The 23,145-nt window shown below is 36.3% G+C and overlaps 1 protein-coding gene across 2 annotated transcripts; it reads left to right on the top strand.

Moving 5' to 3' along the window:
• Nucleotides 1-53: 53 nt before the first annotated feature.
• On the top strand, nt 54-22,453 carry LOC114040011 (protein-glutamate O-methyltransferase-like). Of its 2 annotated transcripts, none has more exons than XM_027857993.1 (5): nt 54-159; nt 7,198-7,303; nt 14,005-14,249; nt 18,053-18,218; nt 20,659-22,453. In XM_027857993.1, exons 1-5 carry the CDS (start codon nt 119-121, stop codon nt 21,424-21,426), a joined length of 1,326 nt encoding a protein of 441 aa, XP_027713794.1. In that variant the 5' UTR covers nt 54-118; the 3' UTR covers nt 21,427-22,453. The 2 variants fall into 2 exon arrangements, with proteins under 2 accessions (XP_027713794.1, XP_027713795.1); XM_027857994.1 differs by having other exon boundaries at nt 72-159; nt 7,198-7,277.
• Nucleotides 22,454-23,145: the final 692 nt, after the last annotated feature.

Here is a 23,145-nt window from a genome sequence, read left to right as displayed (position 1 = left end):
CGTATTTCCTAGTCACTGGCTTTTACTCCTCCCCTTTCGTTCAGTGTGCTCACCTTACTTCCTGTGGCTGAGAGATAAGTAGAGTTAAGAAGCTGAGGCCGGAGCCGTGGGAATTAGGATGGACGAGCTTCCGCCCCGGTTGACTCCCGAAGAGGAAGGGTTCGTTTAGCTTTCCTCTCTCTTTTTACGCCCCCTCCCCTCCGCTCCACTACACTAAATAGAGTCGGGGTCTTGGACCTGAAGCAGAACTGGGCCCATAACGGAGGGAAGGCGGCGCGGTCGGGTGTTTGTGAGGTGCGGAGGCCTCTTGCCTCTGGGAAGGGGAAGGGAAGGGTGCCCCCTCCTCTGGTGCCCGTTCTGTCTCCGTCGCCCCCGACTCCCCTGTATTCGGGGCTTGTCGTGGGCGCTTCGCTTCTAGCGTCTATGTGGACTTGAGTCGGCTGCTCAGTCTCCTCCTGAGGGTGACACCGGGAGTTGTCTCCTTCTCCCAGGGAAGAGACATTGAATGCCAATGGGAGATGCCTCGGAAGCTTGGCCCAAATTTACAGTTGCTCAGCGTCGCCCTCCCCTCCACTCCCCCCCTTCCTCCACCCTCAAATGATTTTTTTCACCCGTTATGAAATAACGAAACGTTGATGTACCAGTTAAGCTTGAATTAAGAAACCTTTTTTTAAAAATAACTTCCAAAAAACAAAGTTTTCATTTTCTTTCACTTCCTTCACCGTCCAAACCTCCCCACCAGTATGCTGTTCTTATGTCATGGTGCAGTTTACTCCAGAACTCTTATTCTTTTTAAGAGGCCGCTTATCTGAAGTTATTCATCTGAGATGAACATTTCACAGCTGGTACGCCATGAGCTAAAATTCAGGAGACTTGGGATCTAGTCCCATTCTGCCATCCAAGGAGTGTGCTGATAGATGTTTAACTGGCTCAACGACAACAAAAAATTCCCATGACAGGTTTTTAAATTTAATCTGCATTATTAATATTTCTCCTTAAGTCTAGATAAGAACCAAAACACTAGATAAGAAAACAAAACAAAACCAAGCTCTGATTCGTATTCTTTGCCTACAGGCTTACCTTGAAAATTTAACAAAATTTAGCTGGTTTGAGTTGGCTCCAACACACCATTGTGTCATTATTTGTGTGACTTTAAGCAAGTCACAACCTGTCTGGACCTCAATTTGAAGTGCCTCTTTTGAAGAGTTTTCTTTTTCTCCCTGTCTCCCCCCCTAGAGTTCTTATAGTATTTTAGAACTCTTGTTATTTAGACCACTTTACTGAAGTCATTCCCCTTAGTAGGAATTTCCAAGTTTCCAAAGTAAAAGTTCGATGTAGGGGTAAGAAAATTAGAGGGAAATTTAGGAGACCTGGGTTCTGGTTCTCCCTCTGCTGCCCACATAGTTGTGTGACATTGGGCAAGTCACAACCTACTCAACACAAGCTTGGATTATCATTGCAGTAGCCTGCCTCAAGTCTCTCCCTCCTCAGGTCTATTCTCCATACAGCTGATGGAATCCTAATAAAGCTACTACCAGCCCCAATATTTTAACTTCCTTATAGGCCCCACTGCTTCACTAGAGTAGCAAGTGTGTCCATGAACTCATTTCGCACTAGAATAACAGGTGTGTTCATGTGATGGGATCCCAGCCACTGCTTCCAGCTAGCCTGCAGACCCATTCTTCATATTTCCCACGAAAACAGCAGGTGTGTCCATGTACTCAATCAAAACCACATCCATCTAATCTCAGACAGTACCACAATGGCCAGCCAATTAGCAGCACCACTAGGATTCCTGAACAGGATGTGTACCCCAAAACAATAGAAGAGACATTCTTTAAGTAGGTACCTGCACAATAGTAGCAAAAGCTGTCCTTTAGGTGAACGTGTTATGTAGATATCATTATCATATATCATGTATTAGTGCTCTCACTCATGAGTTTTTCTGTATGCATTGTGAGTAATTGCATGTGTAGTTGCTGGGAGGCTGGGGACCCACCACCCCATAACCTAATCCCTTAACAAACCCCTCCACCATTACTTAATCCCTTGACAAACTCCCTCCTGCTTTTTTAATATTCATAACTTCTGTTGGGTAATCAGCATCATTACATTATAAAATTGCCTGTTTTGTCTTACTAAGTTGCTGGTTCCTCTTAGAACTCAACCCACTGGAGAGCATCACCCTCAATAAATGCCTTCCCTTGGATTGAAGGTGGTCTGAGTCTGAATTCTTTGAGATGACCCCACAACACACCATGAAACTAGCACAGCCACCAAAGTGGTTTTCTTAAATCACAGATCCAGTGTATCACCCAGTTCATCTCCCTCTCCCTTTACCACCACTCAACAAACTCCAGTGGCTTCTTATACCTGTGGGATCAAATGTAAGCCCTTTATAACTTAGTACTTCCAGACTGGCCAGTTTTCAGTCTTAACTACAGAACACCTTTCTCCCAGTCATTCCCATCTCTCTGGCTGATCTCCATGCTAGACTGCTCTCCTTCATTACTGCCTGTGTGCTTTCCCAAGGATGTTCTGTGGTTTCCCAAGTAAAATCCTATCTTCAACAGGAAACCTTTCTCAATCCTCTTAATTCTAGTACTTTCCCTCTTATAATTATTTCCTGTTTAGCCTGTATATATCTTGTTTGTACATTTTTGCTTGCTTGTTGTCTTCTTCCTTAGATTGTGAGCTTGAGGGCAAGGATGGTCTTTTGCCTTTTTTTGTATCCTCAGCACGGTGCCTGTCACATAGTTGGTACTTAATAAATATTTACTGATTGACAACCTCTCTGGACCGCAATTTGAAAGTGAGGGGATTAGGTTAAATAATTTAGGAAGGTCCTTGTGGGTCCACAATTTTATGTCTCTACAAAAATAATAATGTTGAACATTTGCATAGTATCTTAAGCTTTTGCAGAGCATTTAAAATATATGATTTGATCCTATTTTCTCTGAAAAGTTAAACCAATCATATCCACTTATTATGTTCATGACTCCTACCTTTAAAAAAAGTTTTCTTTTAAATTTTTTTTTCAGAACTGTGAAAGAGTGAAGATCATGTGATAGATATTTGTTTAAACTTAATGGCCAGAATTATCTCAAATTAGTTTTCAAAATGGCAGTCATTTATATAGTACTTTAGTTTTTCTAATTTATCCACAACGTCCTTATGAAATATTGTTGTAGTTCTAGGCCTAGAGGGTGTCTCAGGGCATCTTGTCAGGGAGGCCATTACCATTGTTTGTTCCAATCAACAACTTATTTTACGGATGGCAAAAGTGAGGCACAGGGAGGTTTGGTGACTTGACCAAAGTCTTAAAGGTAGTTCATGTCTCATTGGCCCTCTCCAGTTTTATAGATGAAGAAACTGGAGTTAAAAGAGCTTAAAGACAGTGACTTGCTCAGGGTTAAGTGGTTGGGTCTTCAAAGTCTACATCTAGTGTTCTCTTCATTGTACCTCAGTTTCCTTTTCTCTAAGGTGGCCTCAGAGACGAACACAAATAGATTTTCTTGAAGAAGTGACCTTATCCTAGAAATGTGGCTCCATTGGAGAAACTATAGTAAGCAGTAGTCACAGTCAAATCTCATAGAACTGTCTTTCTGTTAAGATATTTTAATATCAGAAATTTCATCAGAGACTACTGTCTTAAATCTAAAACTATTCCACTCTCTCAAAAAACACAGAAGTCTGTGATCTAATCTATTCAATACTACAACTAATCAATATTCCTTAATATTTAATAATGATGATTCACATATACATAGCTCTTTAAAGTTAACAAAACCCTTCCTTTAGGAAAACCCTGTGAGGTAGTGCATGTAATTATTCAATTTTTATGCAGGCTTAGAGGGGTTATTAGTCACAAGCTAGTAATTATCATATCCCAGATTTGAACTCGGGTTTTTTGACTCCATATTTCAACCTTTTTTACTCCATACCCCAGTGATGCGGTTTAGGGGTTCAGGGGTGCTGGGACCCCAGAATCACAACACACGGGTCCTGCCCGAAAGTATTCGACCCAAGCCTTCTTTCAGCCAAAGACAAGGTTTATTAGAACATCCATCATTTTGAGCAGACTCTTAAGGAGTCTGAAAATGGGTAAGCAGTGGCTAGATTATAAGAATCTAAGCCAAGATTTTAAGAATCTGAGCAGTGGCTAGATTTTAAGAATCTCAGCATCTTAATGGAGACAAGATGGACCTTATATACAGAAAGACTGTGGGAGAGTAGTCCATGAGGTAATGGAATTCCCAAGGGTGGGAAATGGAGCCTAGGTGGGACTAAGGGTGGGAAGTGACCTGGGGCTATAGGGAGGCAAGACAATGGAGGGGAGATTGGGTGTAGCCACAATGAAAGACCAGTTGATGGGACTGTAGCCACCAGATATTTGGCTATGTGGGAAAGTCCAGGGTTTTTCCTTTCTGGGGCTCAGATTCCAACCCCATCATTCCCCCCTCAAACCATCACCACTGTGTCTTATATGTAGTTATTACTATACATATGCTCTTACAAGACAATCAAATCATTAAGCAATCAGTTTTCCTTAACCAATACCATTTGAGGATACTTCCAAGATAATGGTTTAAAAATGAAATATACATAGACAAATTTAAAAGAGTCAATTGATTGAAACAGTGTTAGACTTGGTGATTTAGTTGAGAAAAAGTGGTTTATTGTTTGTACCCACTCAAATTATTTTTGTAGCTTTCTCAATTTTTCCCCATTGTTTTGTTATGAATTACTTTTGTTGCAAGTTTATATCAAAGAACAATCATTTATTAAGGGCCTACTTATGTCAGAAATTACAAGAGGCCTTGTGGTTGCAAAGACAAATATCAAATAGTCTCTGCCCATAACTTCCATTTTCTCTGGGGAAAAAGCATGTAATCTCTTAAGATCAAATATAAACTTCTCTGATGGATACTTAAAGACCATCACAACGTGACCCCAACTCAACATCACAGTCTTATGTTTCTCTTTGTATACACCCCATGTTTCATCCAAACTGGCCTTTTTGCTCTTCCTCTCACATGACACTCTACGTCCCATGCCTTTGCGTTGCCTATCCCCCATGTGTGAAATAGTTTCTCTCCACCTCTACTTAGAAAACATTTTCCTTCAACAATCAGCTCAAGCACCACTTTCTTCATGAAACCTTGCTTGATTGTCCTCTTTCACCTTTTATTTATTTTTTCATGTAAGCCTCTCGAGGGCAGTAATTTTCAGCTTTGTCTATATCCCCACCACTTAGCACAGTGCCTTATCTTTAGTAATGCTTGTTTATTGTTTGAAGTAACGTATACAAATGAATTAAAATTAACATATGCTCTGATACAAGGAGATTTTAATGCAAAGGGAGGAAAGTTGAATTTAGGGAGAAATATGGGAAATCCTGGTTCAGGAAGAAGGAATGAAAGAGACCCAAAATTTGTAGATCACCCAGCAGACTCATGCCCTAGTCTCATGACTTTCTTCAATAAAAGAAGTGGTAGGTGCTAGAAATGGCGGTCAGCAAATAACACTATAAAGAATGGAATAGATTATATATAGTAACAAAAAAAGAATAAGCAATGTGGAATTTTTCCTGAGTAAGCTCTCTGAACAGTCAGGTCTTTGGCTTATCACACCTAAGTTCAGAATTAGTAAAGAACAGAATGAAAAAATGAGAAGATGTGTAATTGAAGCAGTCCTAAACCATTTAAAAAGTCTTTGAAAAGAAAAAAAAAACATTGGAAAGGGACAACAGAAAGACCGTAAGTCAGATGCTAGAGTTTTAGACAAAGGGAAGGGGGTCTCCAAGATGGGTAAATGAGTGGCAGATCAGGAAGGACAGTATAGCCAGAATAAATTTCTACTGAGGAGAGCTTCATTTAATCATGTACTGTGTATTGTTGAATGACTTGAGTGAGGGTTAAAGAGCAAAGAGTTAGCATTTGCATTGGGAGTAATTATGGTGAGGGGTGGAGGGGTAAAAGATGGAGCAACCACCTTTAGAGAAAAATACCAGAGATCCAGAGTCCTTGGGAACACCAGACTTTAGTTAATGCAAGGAAATGGAAGGAATGTAAAAGAAAGAGATTAAGCATAAAGAGGAATTATGTAATGGAATGGGTGAGCCAAAGGGCATAAAGGAAAGAGCAAGCAGGGAAAAATAGGGATGTGTTGGCTTTTGGGGTAGGGCATTATGGCTAGTTGAATAGGAATGAAAGTACTGGGGGCCAGTATATAGGAGAATGAATTTGTTTTTAGGTCAGTATCTCTAGGCTATAAGTATTAAGTTTGGGAGACTCAAAAATGATAGCCATAAAGAAATGGAAGTACCAAGCAGACAGGTCGTTTGAGATCAACTTCTCCCATACACTTACACAATTAGCTAAAACATTAGTGAGAAAGTGATCTTCAAGATTAGAGGTACCCAAACTTATTTGGCCTACTGTCCCCTTTTAAAAAAATAATTGCTAAGTGCCCCCCTGGAAATTACTTTCTTTAATCCTTTAATTTTTTTAAAATTTGTATCACCTTAAAAAATAAGACTTTTTTTAAAGAATGATGCATCTTAAATTTAATAATTTATTGTAAATTTTTTTCCTGCATTGAAATTTTGATGACACAATATTGAGTCATGTAACTGTATAGTATCATATTGTAAACAAGTCATTACATGCATGTATTCCACTGATTGGTTATAACTTGCATTTTGTGTGTTTATTTGAAAAATAATATAATCACTACTACTTTAACTCTGTTACACAACAGATGAAACATGTACGAAGGGTTTTCCAAAATTTTCTTCAGTTTCCTTATGCTTCCACCACCCCCTTATTTTTATTCAACTCCCCAAAGTTGCACCCAAGGCTACTACTGTGCACCCCACCCCCCAGCGTTCCAGCTCCTCCCAGGAGGTGGTATTGCCCGCTTTGGGAACCTGTGTCTAGATTCTAAACGCTTAAAGCAGGGACAGTTGATAAATGTTTCCTGGAATAAATTGAATAGCATTCCAGTATAGGGCTTACATTTCACCACTGTATCTCAAAATAGTGTACGTTGACATACTTATGAGATGGCAAATATGTGAAAAGTAGTTGTGAAGAGGAGATTATTTAGTAAATGAAGGCATACCAGGTCTATTATTGTTAATATTTTACTATCATTAAATAACATACTAGTATGTATTACCTCTCTCTCTTTTAGATCTTTTCAGTATCTTAGAATTAAAGACCAAACACCACCGATCCTAACTAAGGCTATCGATGCATTGCATCGACATAAAAGTGAGTTCTTTGAGAAGCATGGAGAGGTAAGGGTTGTATGTTTAATAATTATCTTTTGATTAGTCATTAAACAGGAATCTGGTAAATGTTACTAAATAAGTCTTTTGACTTCAGTCTTCTATTTTAATAACAGTTGGATATGATACTGATGTGTTTATATTAAAATCTTACAAATGATGGTTAGTTTCTAAGATTGTGCCACAAAAACCTATTTATCCTATAATTTAGCTGTATGATAACTCCTATTATTGACCTGAGTGTGGGAACATCCTTCTGCCTCCTTTTTAATATCTTCTTGTTTCCCAGTGTCTCTCTTCTCAGGCTCCAGCTGCTTTTGTGATTCACTAAATGTCCTAGGGATCATTGAGTTAGAACTGGAAAGGACCTTAGAGGCCTCTAGTTTAACATCCTTATTTTTCAGTTGACAAAAGTCTCTGAGAGGTTAAGGACTTTTCCAGGATCACACAGCTAGTAGATGCTTAGGAGATCATCTTCCTACCCTTCTAATGTACTCATTGAAAATCCTAAGTTGGAACCCTGAACACAATTTTTTCCCCATAGAAACTACTAGTGTTTAATTTGGTAAGTTATTATATAGTACCATTGGTATAATTATAGTAACTATGTAATGAGTGTTTCCCATGGTTTTGTCCTGGGTCCTCTTCTCCCTTAGTATTCTTGGTAACTTCATCAGCTCCATGAGTTTAATTATCATCTCTAAGTGGATGACTCCCAAATCTAAAAATCCAGCCCTAGTCTCTCTTCAAGCTTCAGTCCTGGTTCCCTAATTGCCATTTCAAACTAGATGTCTCAGAGACCTCTTAAACTCAACTTATCTAAAACCTGAACTCATCTTTCCCCCTGAACACTCCCTCTTTCAAACTTCTTATTTCTGTTGAAGGTACTACCATCCTTCTAGTGTCTCAGACTTGTAAACTTAGCATTATCCTGGACTCCTCTCCCCACATACCTACTTAGTTTCCAAATTTTGTTTTTTTTCCTTAAACAACAACTCTCATATCCAACCCCCTCTCTCCACTTACATAGCTGTCATCTTAGTTCGGGTACTAATCACCTCTCACCTAGAGTATTAAAACAGTCTCCTCATTGGTTTTCCTGCCTTGAGTCTCTCCCCACTCCAATCCATCATACACCTTGCTTGCCAAAATCATTTTCCTTTCCCTAAGTAATACATGATCAAAGGATAGGTACAGTAGTTTTCAAAGGAAAAAGCCATGATGTGAACAATCCTGACTGTTCTTACTTGCTACTTAACTCTTGTTTTTTTCTGACTGCTTACGGTATTTTTTTTTCCTGGTCCTTTAAGCTCTCAGTTCATTTCGAGGTTTCTATCAGGAGGAGAATGGTGGATTTTTTTCTATTTTCACTTTGCCTTCTTGTTCTAATAGTTTAGGCAGTTTCCTTTTATGATTTCTTGAAATATAATATCTGGCTGTTTTTTTGGTCATGCCTTTCAGGTCCTTCATGGATTCTTAAATTATCTCTCCTTAATGTTTTCCATATCAGTTTTTTTAGGAAGTACCTTTTTTTAAAATTTTTTCAATCTTTTAAACTCTTTCAATCTTTTTCATGCTTGTAAAAGTATTTTGTCTCATGGAGACATTAACTTATGTTTGGCCCATTCTAATTTTCAAGGAGACTGTTAATTGGGTAAGATTTTTGTAACCTTTATGCTAAACCATTAATTTTCTTTCTGAGCTTCTCCTCTTAAGTTATCATTTCTTTTCCACTTCTTTCCTCTAGCACTCTCATTTCATTCATTATATCATTTTTAAACTCTTGCTTCATTTCTTCTAAGAATTGTTCACTTGTTTCAGTTATGTCTGACTCTTCTCGACCTCATTTGGGGTTTTCTAGTTAAAGATACTGGAGTGGTTTGATATTTATTCTCCAGCTCATTTTACAGGTGAGGAAAATGAGGCAAACAGGGTTAAGTGACTTGCCTAGGGTCACACAACTAGTAAGTGTTGGAGGCTCTACTGAACTTAGATCTTCCTGACTCCAGGTCATGTACCATCAACTGCCGGGAATATTTATTGATCTTGTGGTGCTTGTAGGTGTTTTGGTGTTATTCCCTTCTGGGTTTGGGTCTTGGGTATCTGTAATGCCAAAACAGATCTTTATTGTGGCAGTCTTTTTTAATTCATTTTTCCTTACTTCCCAAATTGGGACATATGGTTAAGGCCAGGTTTTGTGCACTTCTGACAGGACTGTTATGGTCTTGTGTGTCCCTTCTCTTTGTTATCTGAGGACATACCCCTTTTCTGGAAATTGAATGCTGGGATTTTCAGGGATTACTGAGGTAGCTCAGTATGGGAATGGCCAGCTTTAATTGTGCTCTATGTGATGTGACCTAAGACGTGCTCTAATGACTGCCTTTCTGGACTTTTCCAGGCTCCCTTCCTGGGTTTGGTTCTAAGCAATACAGCTGCAGGTCTGCCTCTTGGAGTTAAAGAAATGGTTGCTGATGTTGCCCTTGTGCCACTGCCCCACCCTACCCCTCACATTCTAGTTAGTGAGCTAGAAGGGCCTGCAGGTTCAAAGCAACCCCACTGTCTGCTTATCCTGATGCGAGCTCATGATCCTTTCCTCTGTAATCCTGGTCTGGGCCTGGAACTGAATCTTTACTCCTACCTATGGTCAGAGTATCAAGAATGCCACTGTAGGCCTATCCCAGTTTTGACCCTGGAGGTCACTGCCTCTAGTTTTGCTCGGTGGTTACAGTGGTAGCATTATGACACTTTTCCTATTCTGGTCATTTCTTGGTAAGCCTAACTTGTGATCTTGAGCTAGAAATACAACCCGCTGTGGTTTCACCTCAGATTTCCAAACCACTACTTGGTCTGATACTCTTCTTAGATCTTTGTTGGTGTAGTTGTAAGAGGAACTGGTCTGTACTTTCTCTTACTCCACCATTTTTTCTGTTGGTATCTAATTTCAAGAGAGATTTCACTTCTCCCCTGCTCATTGAGTCCTTCAGATCTGTTTCTTTCAGCTGGTTTTTATAGATTCTTCTTTCTAGTTCTTAACCTTAAAAAAAAAAAATAATAGTTGTGGCTTAAAGTCTATATAATAAACTTAACATTCTTTTTTTTAACTCTAATTTTAAATATTTTGGTTTTTTTCCAAGTACATATAAAAACATTTAGCATTCATTTTTTAAAATTTTGAGTTCCAAATTCTCTCCATCCCTTTTTTCTCCTCTCTTTGAGAAGACAAGCAATTTAGTATGGTTTATACATGTGCAATCATGCAAAACATGTTTCCAACATGTGCAATCATGCAAAACATGTTTCCATATTAATTATCTTATGAAATGAAACAAAGGCCAAAAAAAAGCTCAAGAAAAGTAAAGTTTAAAAAAAGTATGGTTGATCTGCATTCAGATACCATCAGTTCTTTCTCTGAAGGTGGATAGCATTTTCTATCAAAAGGCCTTTGGAATTGTCTTGGATCATTGTATTACTGAGGATAGCTGAGACATTCACAGTTGATCATTGTACAATATTGCTGTTACTGTGTGTAGTGTTCTCTTGGTTCTGCTCACTTCAGTTTGCATCAGTTCATGTAAGTCCATGTTTTTCTGTAATCTGCTTATCATTTTTTTGGGGGGGGGTGAGGCAATAGGGGTTAAGTGACTTGCTCAGGGTCACACAACTAGTAAATGTCAATTGTATGAGGCCGGGTTTGAACTCTGGTCCTCCCGATTCCAAGGCTGGAGCTCTATCTGCTGTGCCACCTAGCTGCCCCTATCATTACTTATAGAACAATTATTCCATTACAATCATATGCCACAATTTGTTCAGCCACACCCCAGTTGATGGGCATCCCCTCAAATTCCAATTCTTTACCACTACAGAAAAAGCTGCTATAAGTATTTTTGTACATATAGGTAGATCCTTTTCCTCTTCCTTTTTTAAAATCTCTTTGGGATATAGACCTAGTAGTGGTATTGCTAGATCAAAGGGTATGCACAGTTTTATAGTCCTTTGGGTATAGGTCCAAATTGCTCTCCAGAATGGTTAGATCAGTTCACAGCTGCACCAATTGTGCATTTGTCCTGATTTCCCCACATCCCCTCCAACATTTATCATTTCCCTTTTCTGTCATATTAGCCTATCTGATCAGTGTGCATGGTATCTCAGAGTTACTTTAATTTACATTTTTCTAATGAATAGTGATTTAAAGCTTTTTTTCATATGATTGTAGATAGCTTTGGTTTCTTCAACTGAAAACTTCCTGTTCATATCCTTTGACCGTTGATCAATTGGAGAATGATTCGTATTCTGAAAATTTGACTCAGTTTTCTATGTATTTGAGAAATGAGGCCTTCATCAGAGAAACTTGCTGTAAACTTTTTTTCACAGTTGTGATTACTGTGTATTTCCCTCCATCCTATTTTCCCTCTGTTTATCCTTCTGTTTCTTTCCTTTCACTTTGTCCCTCTTCAAAAGTGTTTTGCTTCTGACCACTGCCTCTTCCAGTCAACCCTCCCTTCTATCACCATACTCTTCTCGTATCTCTGTCCCCTCCTACTTCCCTGTTGGGTAAGATAGATTTCTAAACCCAACTGAGAGTGTATGTTATTCCCTCTTTGAGCCAATTCTGTTGTGAGAAAAGTTCAAGCATTATCAGCCACCCGCAACCCCTGTCTTCCTCTCCATTGTAAAAGCTCTTTTATGTAAGATAATTTACCCCTTTCTGCCTCTCTCTTCCCCCTTTTCCTAGTACATCCTTCTTTCTCATCCTTTAATTTTATTTTTTTAAATAAAAATTATGGCCTGAGAACTCTGGAAACCTCTGCTGATTCAGTTGCCCTCAAGGCCTACTGCTGGCTTGCCCAGAGCATATCCTGCAATGCACTGTGTTACACTCTCACCCCAGTGAGACAGACCTTTCTCACTGACCTCAGTTGTCTTAGGCTAAAAAATTATTTTAACCCTGTCCTTTTTTTGGTTTTGCTGCCCTAGAATTCTTTTTGAGGCATTATTTTAAAGTTGTTTGGAAGGAATTTGGGAGCTCAGGCAAATCCCTGCCTTTACTCCGCCATGCTGGCTCTTCGCCTGAAACTTAACGTAATTTTAAAGCATGTTAGCATTTAGTCACCCTTTATTCTTTACTTGCATATAGTTCTAGTTTACCTTTAGTTTCAGTTACTTGGTCAGGTTATATGTCAAATGCATTCCTCCAGTTCTGTATTTCTCATCAGTAAGAAGTAAACTTTTAAAAAATTTACGGGTAAACCATCTTTTTTTCATAACAGAGCATGCTTCTTTTTGATGCATGGACAATTTTGGTGCATGGGCTAGTTTCCCTGGTCTTTCTTAGTATATTCCATTTCAGCCTGTTATTCCTTTTCCTTATTGAATGGTCTTTCAAAATTTAAAGTTGTTTTTGCTGATAACATGAATTGCCTCTTCGGGGATATTTATGCATTCTCTCTTTGACATGGTGGCTCTAGAATTCATCAGCTTCATTTCTGAGTTAGTTAATTTAGAGTTCTACACTCTTTTTTTTTTCCCCTTGAAGGTTGCCTCAGTGTATACTCTGCCCTATGTTTCTGTTATTTCTGTGTAATTCTTTTGGGTGATTTCCTAGAATGTAATGCTCTGATTCTTTGTTTCTTTGTGTTTTTTGTTTTGTTTTTGTGGGAGAACAATAATCCTTTGATATTCTTGCTAAGCTCTGTACTCTAGTTTTGTTGCTTTGGTTTATAAAGATCTTTCCCTAGTTTTGCCATTAAAATTTTTTTATTCTTATTCCATCTCTGCATTTTTTGTTCTGTTTGAACCATTGCTCCAAAGACAATCAGTAACTTCTTCGAGATCGTCCACTGTTCTTTCAACATTATCAATTCTTATTTTCATATTCTTGAAATCTTCCTTTAGTAACATAACTTAGAGTCTTAGACCTACCAGATCTTTCTTTATATTCCTTGGAAACAACATAGCATAGTGGACAATGTTGGCCTTGGTGTCAGGAGAACCTAGCTTCAAATCCTGTCTGAGGCAAGTCACTTAATGATTCTAAGCTATGTTTTCCTCATCTGTGGAATATGGATAATACTCACATTTCGTGCTTCATCAAGTTGCTTTGAATCCAAAATGAAATAATTTATATAAAATGCTTTGTAGATTTTTAAAGTTCTATATAAAGTCCAATATAAATGTAAGTTATTATGGTGATTCTAAATCTCTCTGGAAGTTTCTACCATATTTCATCCTCTCTTCTAGGAGTGTAGTTGCTGATAATGTAGTTTTTCTTTTCTGACAGTGATTTCTCCTTGCCTTCTTTTATCCTTTTGGATTTCATCCTCTTTTCTGCTTATTTGTATAATCTTTCTGTTAATCTTCTAGTGATTTATTTCCTCTGGTTGTTCTCTTATCTTATTTTTCACATATATCATTTTGAGCTGGGGCAGAGGGGCTGGGTTTCGTCCCAAACACACAATTCACCATTGGTTACCACCATCTGGTGTTGGGTTTTCCTGAAATGTATTTATGTACATTTATATGAGACCTATGAGGATAAGAAGTGATTTGGAACTCTGGAATTCTAGATTGGAACATGGTTCATTCTAAACAGCTTTTGTCATCTGTAATATCCAAGACTCGAAAAGCAATTTTGTTTTTTGAGCTTCAGATGGCTGAAAATATAATTTATAATGAATACAATTTGTGAAAGTACTTTTTATCCTCTTTTCCAGGAAGGCACTGAAGCAGAAAAGAAAGCTATCTCTCTTCTTTCTAAGTTACGAAATGAACTACAAACTGATAAGCCATTTTTGCCTTTGACTGATAACTCTGCTGATACTGATGTATGGAACCAATACCTGGAATATCACCATAGTCTTTTAAATGAAAACAATAAAAAAGTAAGCTGGTTTCAGTCTCCTTGGTTGTATGTAGAGTGTTACATGTACCGTAGAATTCATGAAGCATTAATGCTAAGGTAAGTTAACATCTTGTCAAAGTCTGTTACTTAATATATTTCAAGACATTCTATATTTTTTGTTGGAAGATAGAGTAGTGTAGTAGAAAGAGAACTAACCTTGAAGCCAGGCAGTCCTGGATTCATATCCTGCCTCTTAACACATAATTATCTGTGTGACTCAGGGCAACTTAACTTCTCAGTGTTCTCAGTAAATCTCCAAGATTTATAAGTTGCAGAGAAAGTGCTGACCTGCACTGGTAGAAGAATTTCTTCATCATAGCAGTGAAATCATAGGTCCAGTCCCAAATCTCATCCTTATACTTTTAAAAACTGCTTAGAGCTCTAAAAGCTAGCTAGCTAGATTGTATTAGTGGGAACATAAATGAGTTTCAGAAAGTTTTCAGATGCATATTTCCTAAAAGTTATGTTATAAATATGTTATAATTGTGCTCGGTTTCACTGAAGTGCATGTGCTTCTTTGTGATTGTGCCTGACATTCCATTTTAAAATTCTTTTAAAAATTTATTAGTTTGCTTATTTTATATTAAAAGTTTATTTTTCCACAAAATCCAAATTCATAGATTTTGGCCAGTTGTTGTTGCAAGACTTAGCACATAGACACAATCTGACCTTTAATTAAAAAGTATAAAAGTAAAACAGTAAATTTTCTAACAGTAAAAAATAGGCAACATTTCAGCATTCGTTTCATAAAAGAAAACATCAGACCAATACATCACTAGGTCATTTTCATTATACTTTCTAAAATCCAGCCAGCCTCCCTACAAAATGCCAAAAGTCTTGACATCTTTCACATTTCTCATTCCCAGCACCCTGGTTCAGACCCTCCTCCTGCTTCCATTGTTTTTATCCTTCTAGTCCATCTATATGCGTTCCCAGAAAAATGTCTCATGGAGATTCTGGCTAATCACCCTTTGGTCACATGTCTCTAGTGAATGCTGTTGCCTTCTTAATAAAATTCTTTTGCTTACTCTTTATGGTCTTTCCTACAACCTACCATTGTAGCCAAACTGGACACCTTGCTGAGCTCTCCTGTGTGTCTTTGCCTCAGGCTATTGCTATGGTTTGGAATGTCCTTCTTCCTCAATGTTGCCTGCTCCCCATGTTGTAAAGAGCGACTTGGCTTTGATTTCCTCTACCCTTATACTTAATTAACATTGTATGGTGTTTCATAACTATTGTACTTACATCATATTGTTTATTTAAGCTATGTTGGTGTATTATCCCCCTACTAAAATACAAGTTACTTGAAAGCAGGGAATGTAAATTATATGTTGTGTCTCCCCCACTGCTAAACATGGTATGCTGTACATAGTAGACCCACAATAAGTAAACAAATATAACATTTATGTATTAAGGCTCATTTGCTCCTCATAACAACTCTATGAGGTAACTAATTGTTACAGAGGAGGAAACAGAATTTGAACTCAGGTCTTCCTGGTTTCAAGCCCAACACTATCTACTATACTATCTTGTTGATTTCAGTGACACTTAGGTCTCCCAACTTTTTTTTTTTCCCATACAGCTAATCCTAATTCCTGCCTTTGATGTTTGAATTTCTCCTTTTTCTGTTGTTAAAGTACTTTTTACTTCAAAGAATGTAGATGTTGAATGGAGTCTACCCTTTCTCCTTCATCATTGAATTTTGTTGGGTACAATTCATTAGTTCTTTAGCCTACAGTGTTAGTCATCAAACTATTCTATAAATGATAATATAATTAGATCCGTGTGTTTATAATTGACATGATAATCTATAATGCTGAGTGAACAAGTAAAAAAAATTAAGGAATCTTGTGTCATTGATTCAGAGCTCTTTGAAGAAATAGAACTAAAGGACCTATCTTCATATTTCAGCATAGGGTTTTGGTAAATTATACAAATATTGTCAAATGGCTCATTGGTTTCTCTTTTTTCCAAGTTGGATTCAAGCTAAGAAATTGTGTAGGAAAGAGCCACAGGGACAGTTATCAGAGATACTGAATTTAATTTATAGCAGTTGCTATAATTTCCATTAGCAACACAAAGCTATTAATGAAAACCTTACTGTAAAAGAAACTATAATATAGCCTATGGTACCAGATACCCTTCTGTGATGATTAGGGGTATAAATTCCAAAGGAACTCTTCCTTTGGAGACAGTATAGTTAGTGAAGATGTATGTAGGAGGTTAGGAATCTTAGAGTAGGCTTGTTTATATTTTGACTCAAGATAATTGAGAGGATAAAAGCATTATCTTTTTAATATTTTCTGCAGGTCCTAATGGCCCAGCATTAATTATGTAATAGTTACTTATCTGTAAGTCAGAAGTAAGAATTAAACATTTCTTCATTTGTGATATTTAGTGTAAGAATTGTGCTTTGCAGACATTGAAAAGTGATAGAGTGAAATTATTTTGAATTATATAGGAATTATAATGGTTATTGGTTTATTCATTTTTGTATAAAAATAATGAAACTTAAGCTTATTCTTAGTATGAGGTGTGACCATAAACTAAGGAGGCTGATTTTTAAACAAGAGTAGAAGTTAAACATGCAAATGGATGTTTTTCTTCAAAGTCACATTGGGAATTAATATACTTATTCCAATCATACTATCATCATGAAAAACACTGTGAAATTTGTCTTTTGGAATTGCCTTCAGAACAGCTTATGAACCATATAAGAAAAGTCTCATTATCTTATGCTCATACCTCATTTTTGAGTCACGATGGTATTACTTAGTTCTATCCAACCCACCTTATTTACTAGACTTGGCTCCGAAGGACTTTGGCTATTTCCAAAAATTAAATTACCATCAAAAGATAAAGATTTGCCACCGTTGAAAATACTCAAAAGTCTATGTCATGGGCTCTGAAAAAAGTACCAAAAGAGGAAGTCCAACAAATATTTTGAGCAATGATAAATCATTGGAATAAGTATAGTTTCTTCTAATTTTACTGTTTTGAAGGGGAAAATACTCTTTGGATGTACAAATTCTGGTAGGTGTGTTTTTAAAAATCGTTGATGTTACTTGTCACAACTTATACACCATAAACTTTAAATTTTTCACGTGAATATAAAGGGTGGAGATATGGATATGGAATAGAAGATAACCCCCAAATCTTTTGTACTTGACTTTGAAATGTATCATCATGTTTTTTCTTCAGATTTAGCTTCCTCTTTGTTTTCTTTGGTTAACATTATATTTATTTCTCCATATTCTTTTAATATGTACTGGCCAGGCAACAGAATGAGATAGCCCAGGAAAATAATTGATGTCAAGTATGAAGATGAGGAGATGGGAATTTAAAATTTTCCAAAGATAACTTGCATATAGATAATCAAAATTTGACCATATAAGGAAGTCAAGGCATTTATTGGCCAAGTAGAGAGAGTGCAGCATTTGGACTCAGGAAGACCTGAATTTGAAGACCTGAATTTGAATTCCTGCTGGATGACTTATTAGTTTTCTAACCTTGGGCAAGTCTTTCTGCTTAAGTTTCCTCATTTTTAAAATGGGGATAATAATTGCACCTACTTCACAGGGTTATTGTGAGGATAAATGGGAGAACATATTTAAAGTGCTATATAAATGATTGTTGTTATTTTCTTAAGACAGTAGCTTTTCCTACTCCCTTTAGCTTCCTGACTTTTGAAGTTTTCATCAGAAGGAGAACTTGGCAGATTTCAACTTTCAAGAATCTTTATGCTTCTCAGCCTTTGCCACAGTTTGAGATTTGACTATTGTTAAGATGATATTAACAACTTTTTAAAATATAGCATCATGATTATTTTTACATCTTCTGTTTCTTTTGTCTCATTTTAGTTCACCGATAAGTTACTTTGATGTATTTAAAGAATCAAAAGACCAGAATTTCTTGGAATCACTGGAAGCTATTAAGTCTTTATGTAATTACCTACAAGAGTTAAAAAAAAGGATTGAAAACCTAGATGAAAATCAACTGAAAGATGAGTTTTTCAAACTCTTGCAGGTATATGTTAAAATATTCTCTCTTCTCTCTTTCTCTCTCTGTCTTCCTGTGTGTGTGTGTGTATAATATTATATTTATAAAAAATTAATGGTTTTTTACATATATTTCTTTAAATTTGTTAAGTCATTTAAGGTTAATCTTACATACTTGCAGTGGATTTTTTTTTTATAATAATGTCATTCAAGGAATAAAATCCACTTTATTCCTTGGAAATGAATTTTTAGGTCAACTTAGATTTTTTTTTTCCTTTAGCTAGAGAGCCTTTCTAGTAGCACAGGAAACTATCTGCCTTAATACTTTAAATATAAGTAAATCTTGAGCAGTCAGCCAACTCATTAGATGTTTCCTTGACTCTCTGAAGCACTATGCCTTTTTTATATTTCTTTGCTTATCCTCTTCCCTTTTCTCACTTAAAACACCCTTAAATATTATTAGTATTGTTCTTCTGAGAACTTCTTGGAACTGTGTTCTGGTCCATCTGATTAGAGAATGGGTTCAGGGGTCAAGGAGTCAAAAAATTGAAAGCACAGAATATTTGAAGGAGAAACCAGATAATTAGGAGACAAAATATAAAAGATATGAATATGAAGCAGAGGACTTTTCAAGTCAAAATTTATTGAGTGTTTTACTTGTCCAAGCCATTGAGGTAGACATTCTGAGTAGATACACAGAACTGTTGGACTTCATCTCAATCTTATATCCTTATGTTAAGGAGCTTATAATCTAGTTTAGGAAAAAAGACATTAACACATGAAAAATAAAATAGGAGATTAAAATAACAGTTCAAGATGACAATAGGAAATATTTTGAGGTACTGTCTAATATTGATAAATGAATTTGGTAGTCATTAATTGACTTAAGAATGTCAGTCTTGCATCCAAAAAAAAGGAAAAGGACTTATTTGTACAAAAATATTTATAGCAGCTCTTTTTGTGATGGCTAAGAATTGGAAATTGAAGGGATGCTCATCAATTGGGGAATGGCTAAACAAGCTGTGGTGTGTAATAGTGATGGAATATTATTGTGCTATAAGAAATGACAAGCAGGATGATTTCAGAAAAGCCTGGAAAGACTTACATGAACTGATGCAAAGTGAAGTGAACAGAACCAGGAGAACATTGTGCACAGTAACAGCAATATTGTTCAATGAACTGTGAATGACTTAGCTATTCTCAGTAATACAGTGATCCAAGACAGTCCCAAAGGACTAATGATGAAGCGTACTAGCCACCTACGGAGAAAAAACTGATGTTTGAATACAGATTGAAGCATGCTATTTTCTACTTCCTTTCTTTCATTCTTTTTCTTTTTTTCTTTTTTTTTTTTTGGTGAGGCAATTGGGGTTAAGTGACTTGCCCAGGGTCACACACCTAGTGAGTGTTATGTGACTGATGCCAAATTTGAACTCAGGTCCTCCTGACTTCAGGGCCAGTGCTCTATCCACTGCGCCACCTAGCTGCCCCTCATTCTTTTTCTTTTGAGTCTTGTACAAAACGACTGATATGGAAATATTTTACATGATTGCACATGTGTAACCTATATCTGATTGCTTGCTGTCTTGGGGGGAGAGTGGGAAGAGATGGGAGGGAGAGATAGAATGTGGAACTCAAAACTTTATAAGAAAAACAAATATTAAAAAAATTGTTGTAGTGGCAGCTAGGTGGCACAGTGGTTAGAGTACTGGCCTTGGAGTCAGGAGGACCTGAATTCAAATCCCACCTCAGACATTTGATGCTTTTTAGCTGTGTAACCCTGGTCAAGTCAGTTAATAATGCTCATTGCCTTGCCCCTTCCTTCCCCCCCCAATTGTTTTAACATATAATTGGGGGGAAAATAAAATATATATTTAAAAAAAGATTATCAGTCTTGGCAGAATACATTTTACATTTATCATGGAGTTCATTTTCTATTTCTACCTTCTCAGATTAATGTGCATGCATGTATATGTGAATATGTATGTAGATATGCAATTTCTTCAATAGATCTGTCATCTCATCAGTATGGGTATTTTTTCCATCAGTGCAGATTATAACCTAGCTATATATTCTTATCAATGTAATTCTTACTCTTATCTTCCCATAAATCCTCTGTAGAGCAGGCTTCTACCCCATTTCTTATCCTTTTGTGTATTTTATCCATACTCTTATTGCACTTGGGCTTGTTCTTTTATCCTTCACTTTTGTTACATGAATTTTTTTCTCTTTTGAGTCACTTCACAATAATTTATTCAAAAGTGAAAAATTCCATCACACTGACATATTATCTATGGGATAGCAAAGTGATTTTTTATGTAAAGCATATTTAATATCACCTTTGAGTTGTAAAGGGAAGCAGTTTTAAATGGAAATTGCATATGACTTTTGCCACTAAAGATGTAGCCTTTGAAGTATTTCAGTTGTTTATAGATAATGAACAATGATTATTTTGTACTTTCTTTCAGATTGTGTTATGGGGAAATAAGTATGATCTGGCACTTTCACCTGATGAGAGCATCCCTGAGATATCTAGTCCAGTAGTCACTTTGGAAGACCTGCAACTTTTCATTTTAGTGGATAATATGGACCACCTTTGGTCACTACTTATAAACAGAAAGAAAATGAGGCAGGAGACATTTTCTGTTACTAGAGTGGATTTTGTCCTGGATAATGCAGGATTTGAACTTGTCACAGATTTGGTAATGGCAGACTTCCTGTTAGCATCTAAATTGGCTACTGAGATCCACTTCCATGGAAAAAGTATTCCCTGGTTTGTTTCAAATACTATTAAAAAGGACATGGATTGGGTGATTAAACAGTTAAAAGCTGCTAATACCAAATGTGTGTCTGACTGTGGGATTAACTGGGAGCACTATCTTAAGCATACATGGATTTACCAAGATCATATGTTTTGGACTCTGCCTCATGAATATTGTACTATGTCTCAAGTTTCTCCTGACTTGTATGCTGAACTACAGAAGTCAAATTTAATTCTTTTCAAGGGTGATTTGAACTATAGGAAATTAGTAGGAGACAGAAAATGGGAGCTTACAGTTCCATTTCGTCAGGCTTTGAATGGCTTCCATCCTGCACCTCTCTGCAGCATAAGAACAGTGAAAACTGAAGCTCTGGTTGGTCTGGCACATGGGCAAGGGCAACATGTAGCAGGTATTGATCCTCAGTGGAGGACCAGTGGAAAATTTGGTGTATTTCAATTTGATGGAGCACTTTGATTTGGCTTTTTAAATCTTTAAAGAGAAGCTCTAACATAGCTCGTTTCCTCCACAGAAAAGTAATTTTGAAATTTAATTTAATCACTTTGAGGGTTTTGGATTACCTTTTGAAAGATTACCCTTTTATATCAGTTGTCCTTAATTATGTACTGATGTTGCTGATTAAGGGTCTTTAGGTTCAGCTGCTTTGGAAGTCTTAAAGACATTTCATTTCGAATTATTCATTGAAGTTTTATGTCTATCATCCAACATTTCAAGTGGTTCAAAGAAGCTACTGAGATAAATGTAAAAAGTGTATTTATAATTAATTATACTTATATTTCTATTTAATTTTTGCCATTTAAAAATACAGTGAGCTACATGATATAATATTTTGGGAAATATTAAAATTATTTTAATTTTGTACTGCTGCAACACAAGTCTTAAGGTGGCATAAATTCTAATTTATTTACCCTTAGGACGAATTTCTTAAAACTGTGGTATTTGAACCATAGGGAAGTAGAAAATTAACTTGATAGTGTTAATAATTCAGGAATTGCCTTTTGTACTTGAATTTCTTTTCTTAATGATAGTAGCCTGCATTCATAGGCATTCTGCATTCCTATATATACATTTACTTTTTTGAATGGTTTGTTAAATTGCAAAAAAAACAAGAAAAATTTAAAACAGAATCGAAGGATATATGTTATTGAAGAATGAGATATCTCTTTCGTGCTTGTGAATTCTATCCATAGAAAATAAAAGATACTCTGATCAAATTGTCTTTAGAAATGAACAAATTCCTTTTCTGAAATTTTAAGTACTATCTGCTTGAGAGAATTTAGATTATAATAGACTTAGGCTTTGACTGAAAAAAGCGTTTATTTTCATACTTTGAATTTGGAAGGATGTCTTTCCACCATGGATCAGCTTTGAACCTGAGTTGTTTTAGAAAGTATAACTACTTTGACACCTTGGTTTGAAAAAAAATATATAACTGAATATGTTTTCTGGGGCTTTGCTAAAAAAATAAAGTGCATTAAAATTCCATTTGGTTTTTGTTTTCCATCCCAGGTTAAAAATAGACAATGCATCAGTTAACACAAAAGCAATTTATAATGAGATTATTTAAGCTTCCTTTCTTCCTACTTAGCTGAAAAAAAGTTCAGTAGTAACAATGTACATGTAAAATATCAGGTAATTTATTTCTATATATAGTTTCATTCATGGGTGATTCTTTGCAAAGATAAATTATTCTGCTATCAAAACAAGTATGAGGTTATTCACAGCACAATGTAGTGGGATAAAAGCATTTGTATGGATTGCTCAAGTATAGTGCAACCTCTTGTGTAGATAGTACATTTTGTTAGAGAATAAACAAAACAATAGGTATTAACAGTTTTGTTAAATGAAGTACAACACTCACAAAGAACTTGAAAACTGTGAAGTTATGTTTCACTTCACAAACTTTTCAGTTCAAGTTTTCTAAGTTTTCCAGTTTTTAAATTATATGTGGTTAAATTACTGTAATAAAATTTGCATTTGAAAAAAATCTTGAGCATTTTCCTTGTTTTGTTCCTTAATAAATTACATAGCATGTGACTCTTGGTTCTTTTAAAAAATATTTCATTGATGCTCTTTTCCTTTTTTCACAACATTGTCTTTTCCCACTAATTCTTCTACCCTGCTTCAGTTGGCACCAGTTTTTGCCTGTATACTCTAGCAAAACAAATCAATACA

Source organism: Vombatus ursinus, unplaced genomic scaffold (genome assembly GCF_900497805.2).
Source record: "Vombatus ursinus unplaced genomic scaffold, bare-nosed wombat genome assembly UNPS02012602.1, whole genome shotgun sequence".
NCBI classification, from domain to species: Eukaryota; Metazoa; Chordata; class Mammalia; order Diprotodontia; family Vombatidae; genus Vombatus; species Vombatus ursinus.
This window is presented reverse-complemented; position numbering and strand designations above follow the sequence as displayed.

What these genes read in the sequence shown, in the direction of transcription:
- LOC114040011 (XM_027857993.1), top strand. Translation starts at nt 119, where the DNA reads ATGGACGAGCTTCCGCCCCGGTTGACTCCCGAAGAGGAAGG. An exon ending in TCTTTGAGAAGCATGGAGAG is followed by an intron (nt 7,304 to 14,004) that starts GTAAGGGTTGTA and finishes CCTCTTTTCCAG; the next exon opens with GAAGGCACTGAAGCAGAAAA. An exon ending in CATGAAGCATTAATGCTAAG is followed by an intron (nt 14,250 to 18,052) that starts GTAAGTTAACAT and finishes GTCTCATTTTAG; the next exon opens with TTCACCGATAAGTTACTTTG.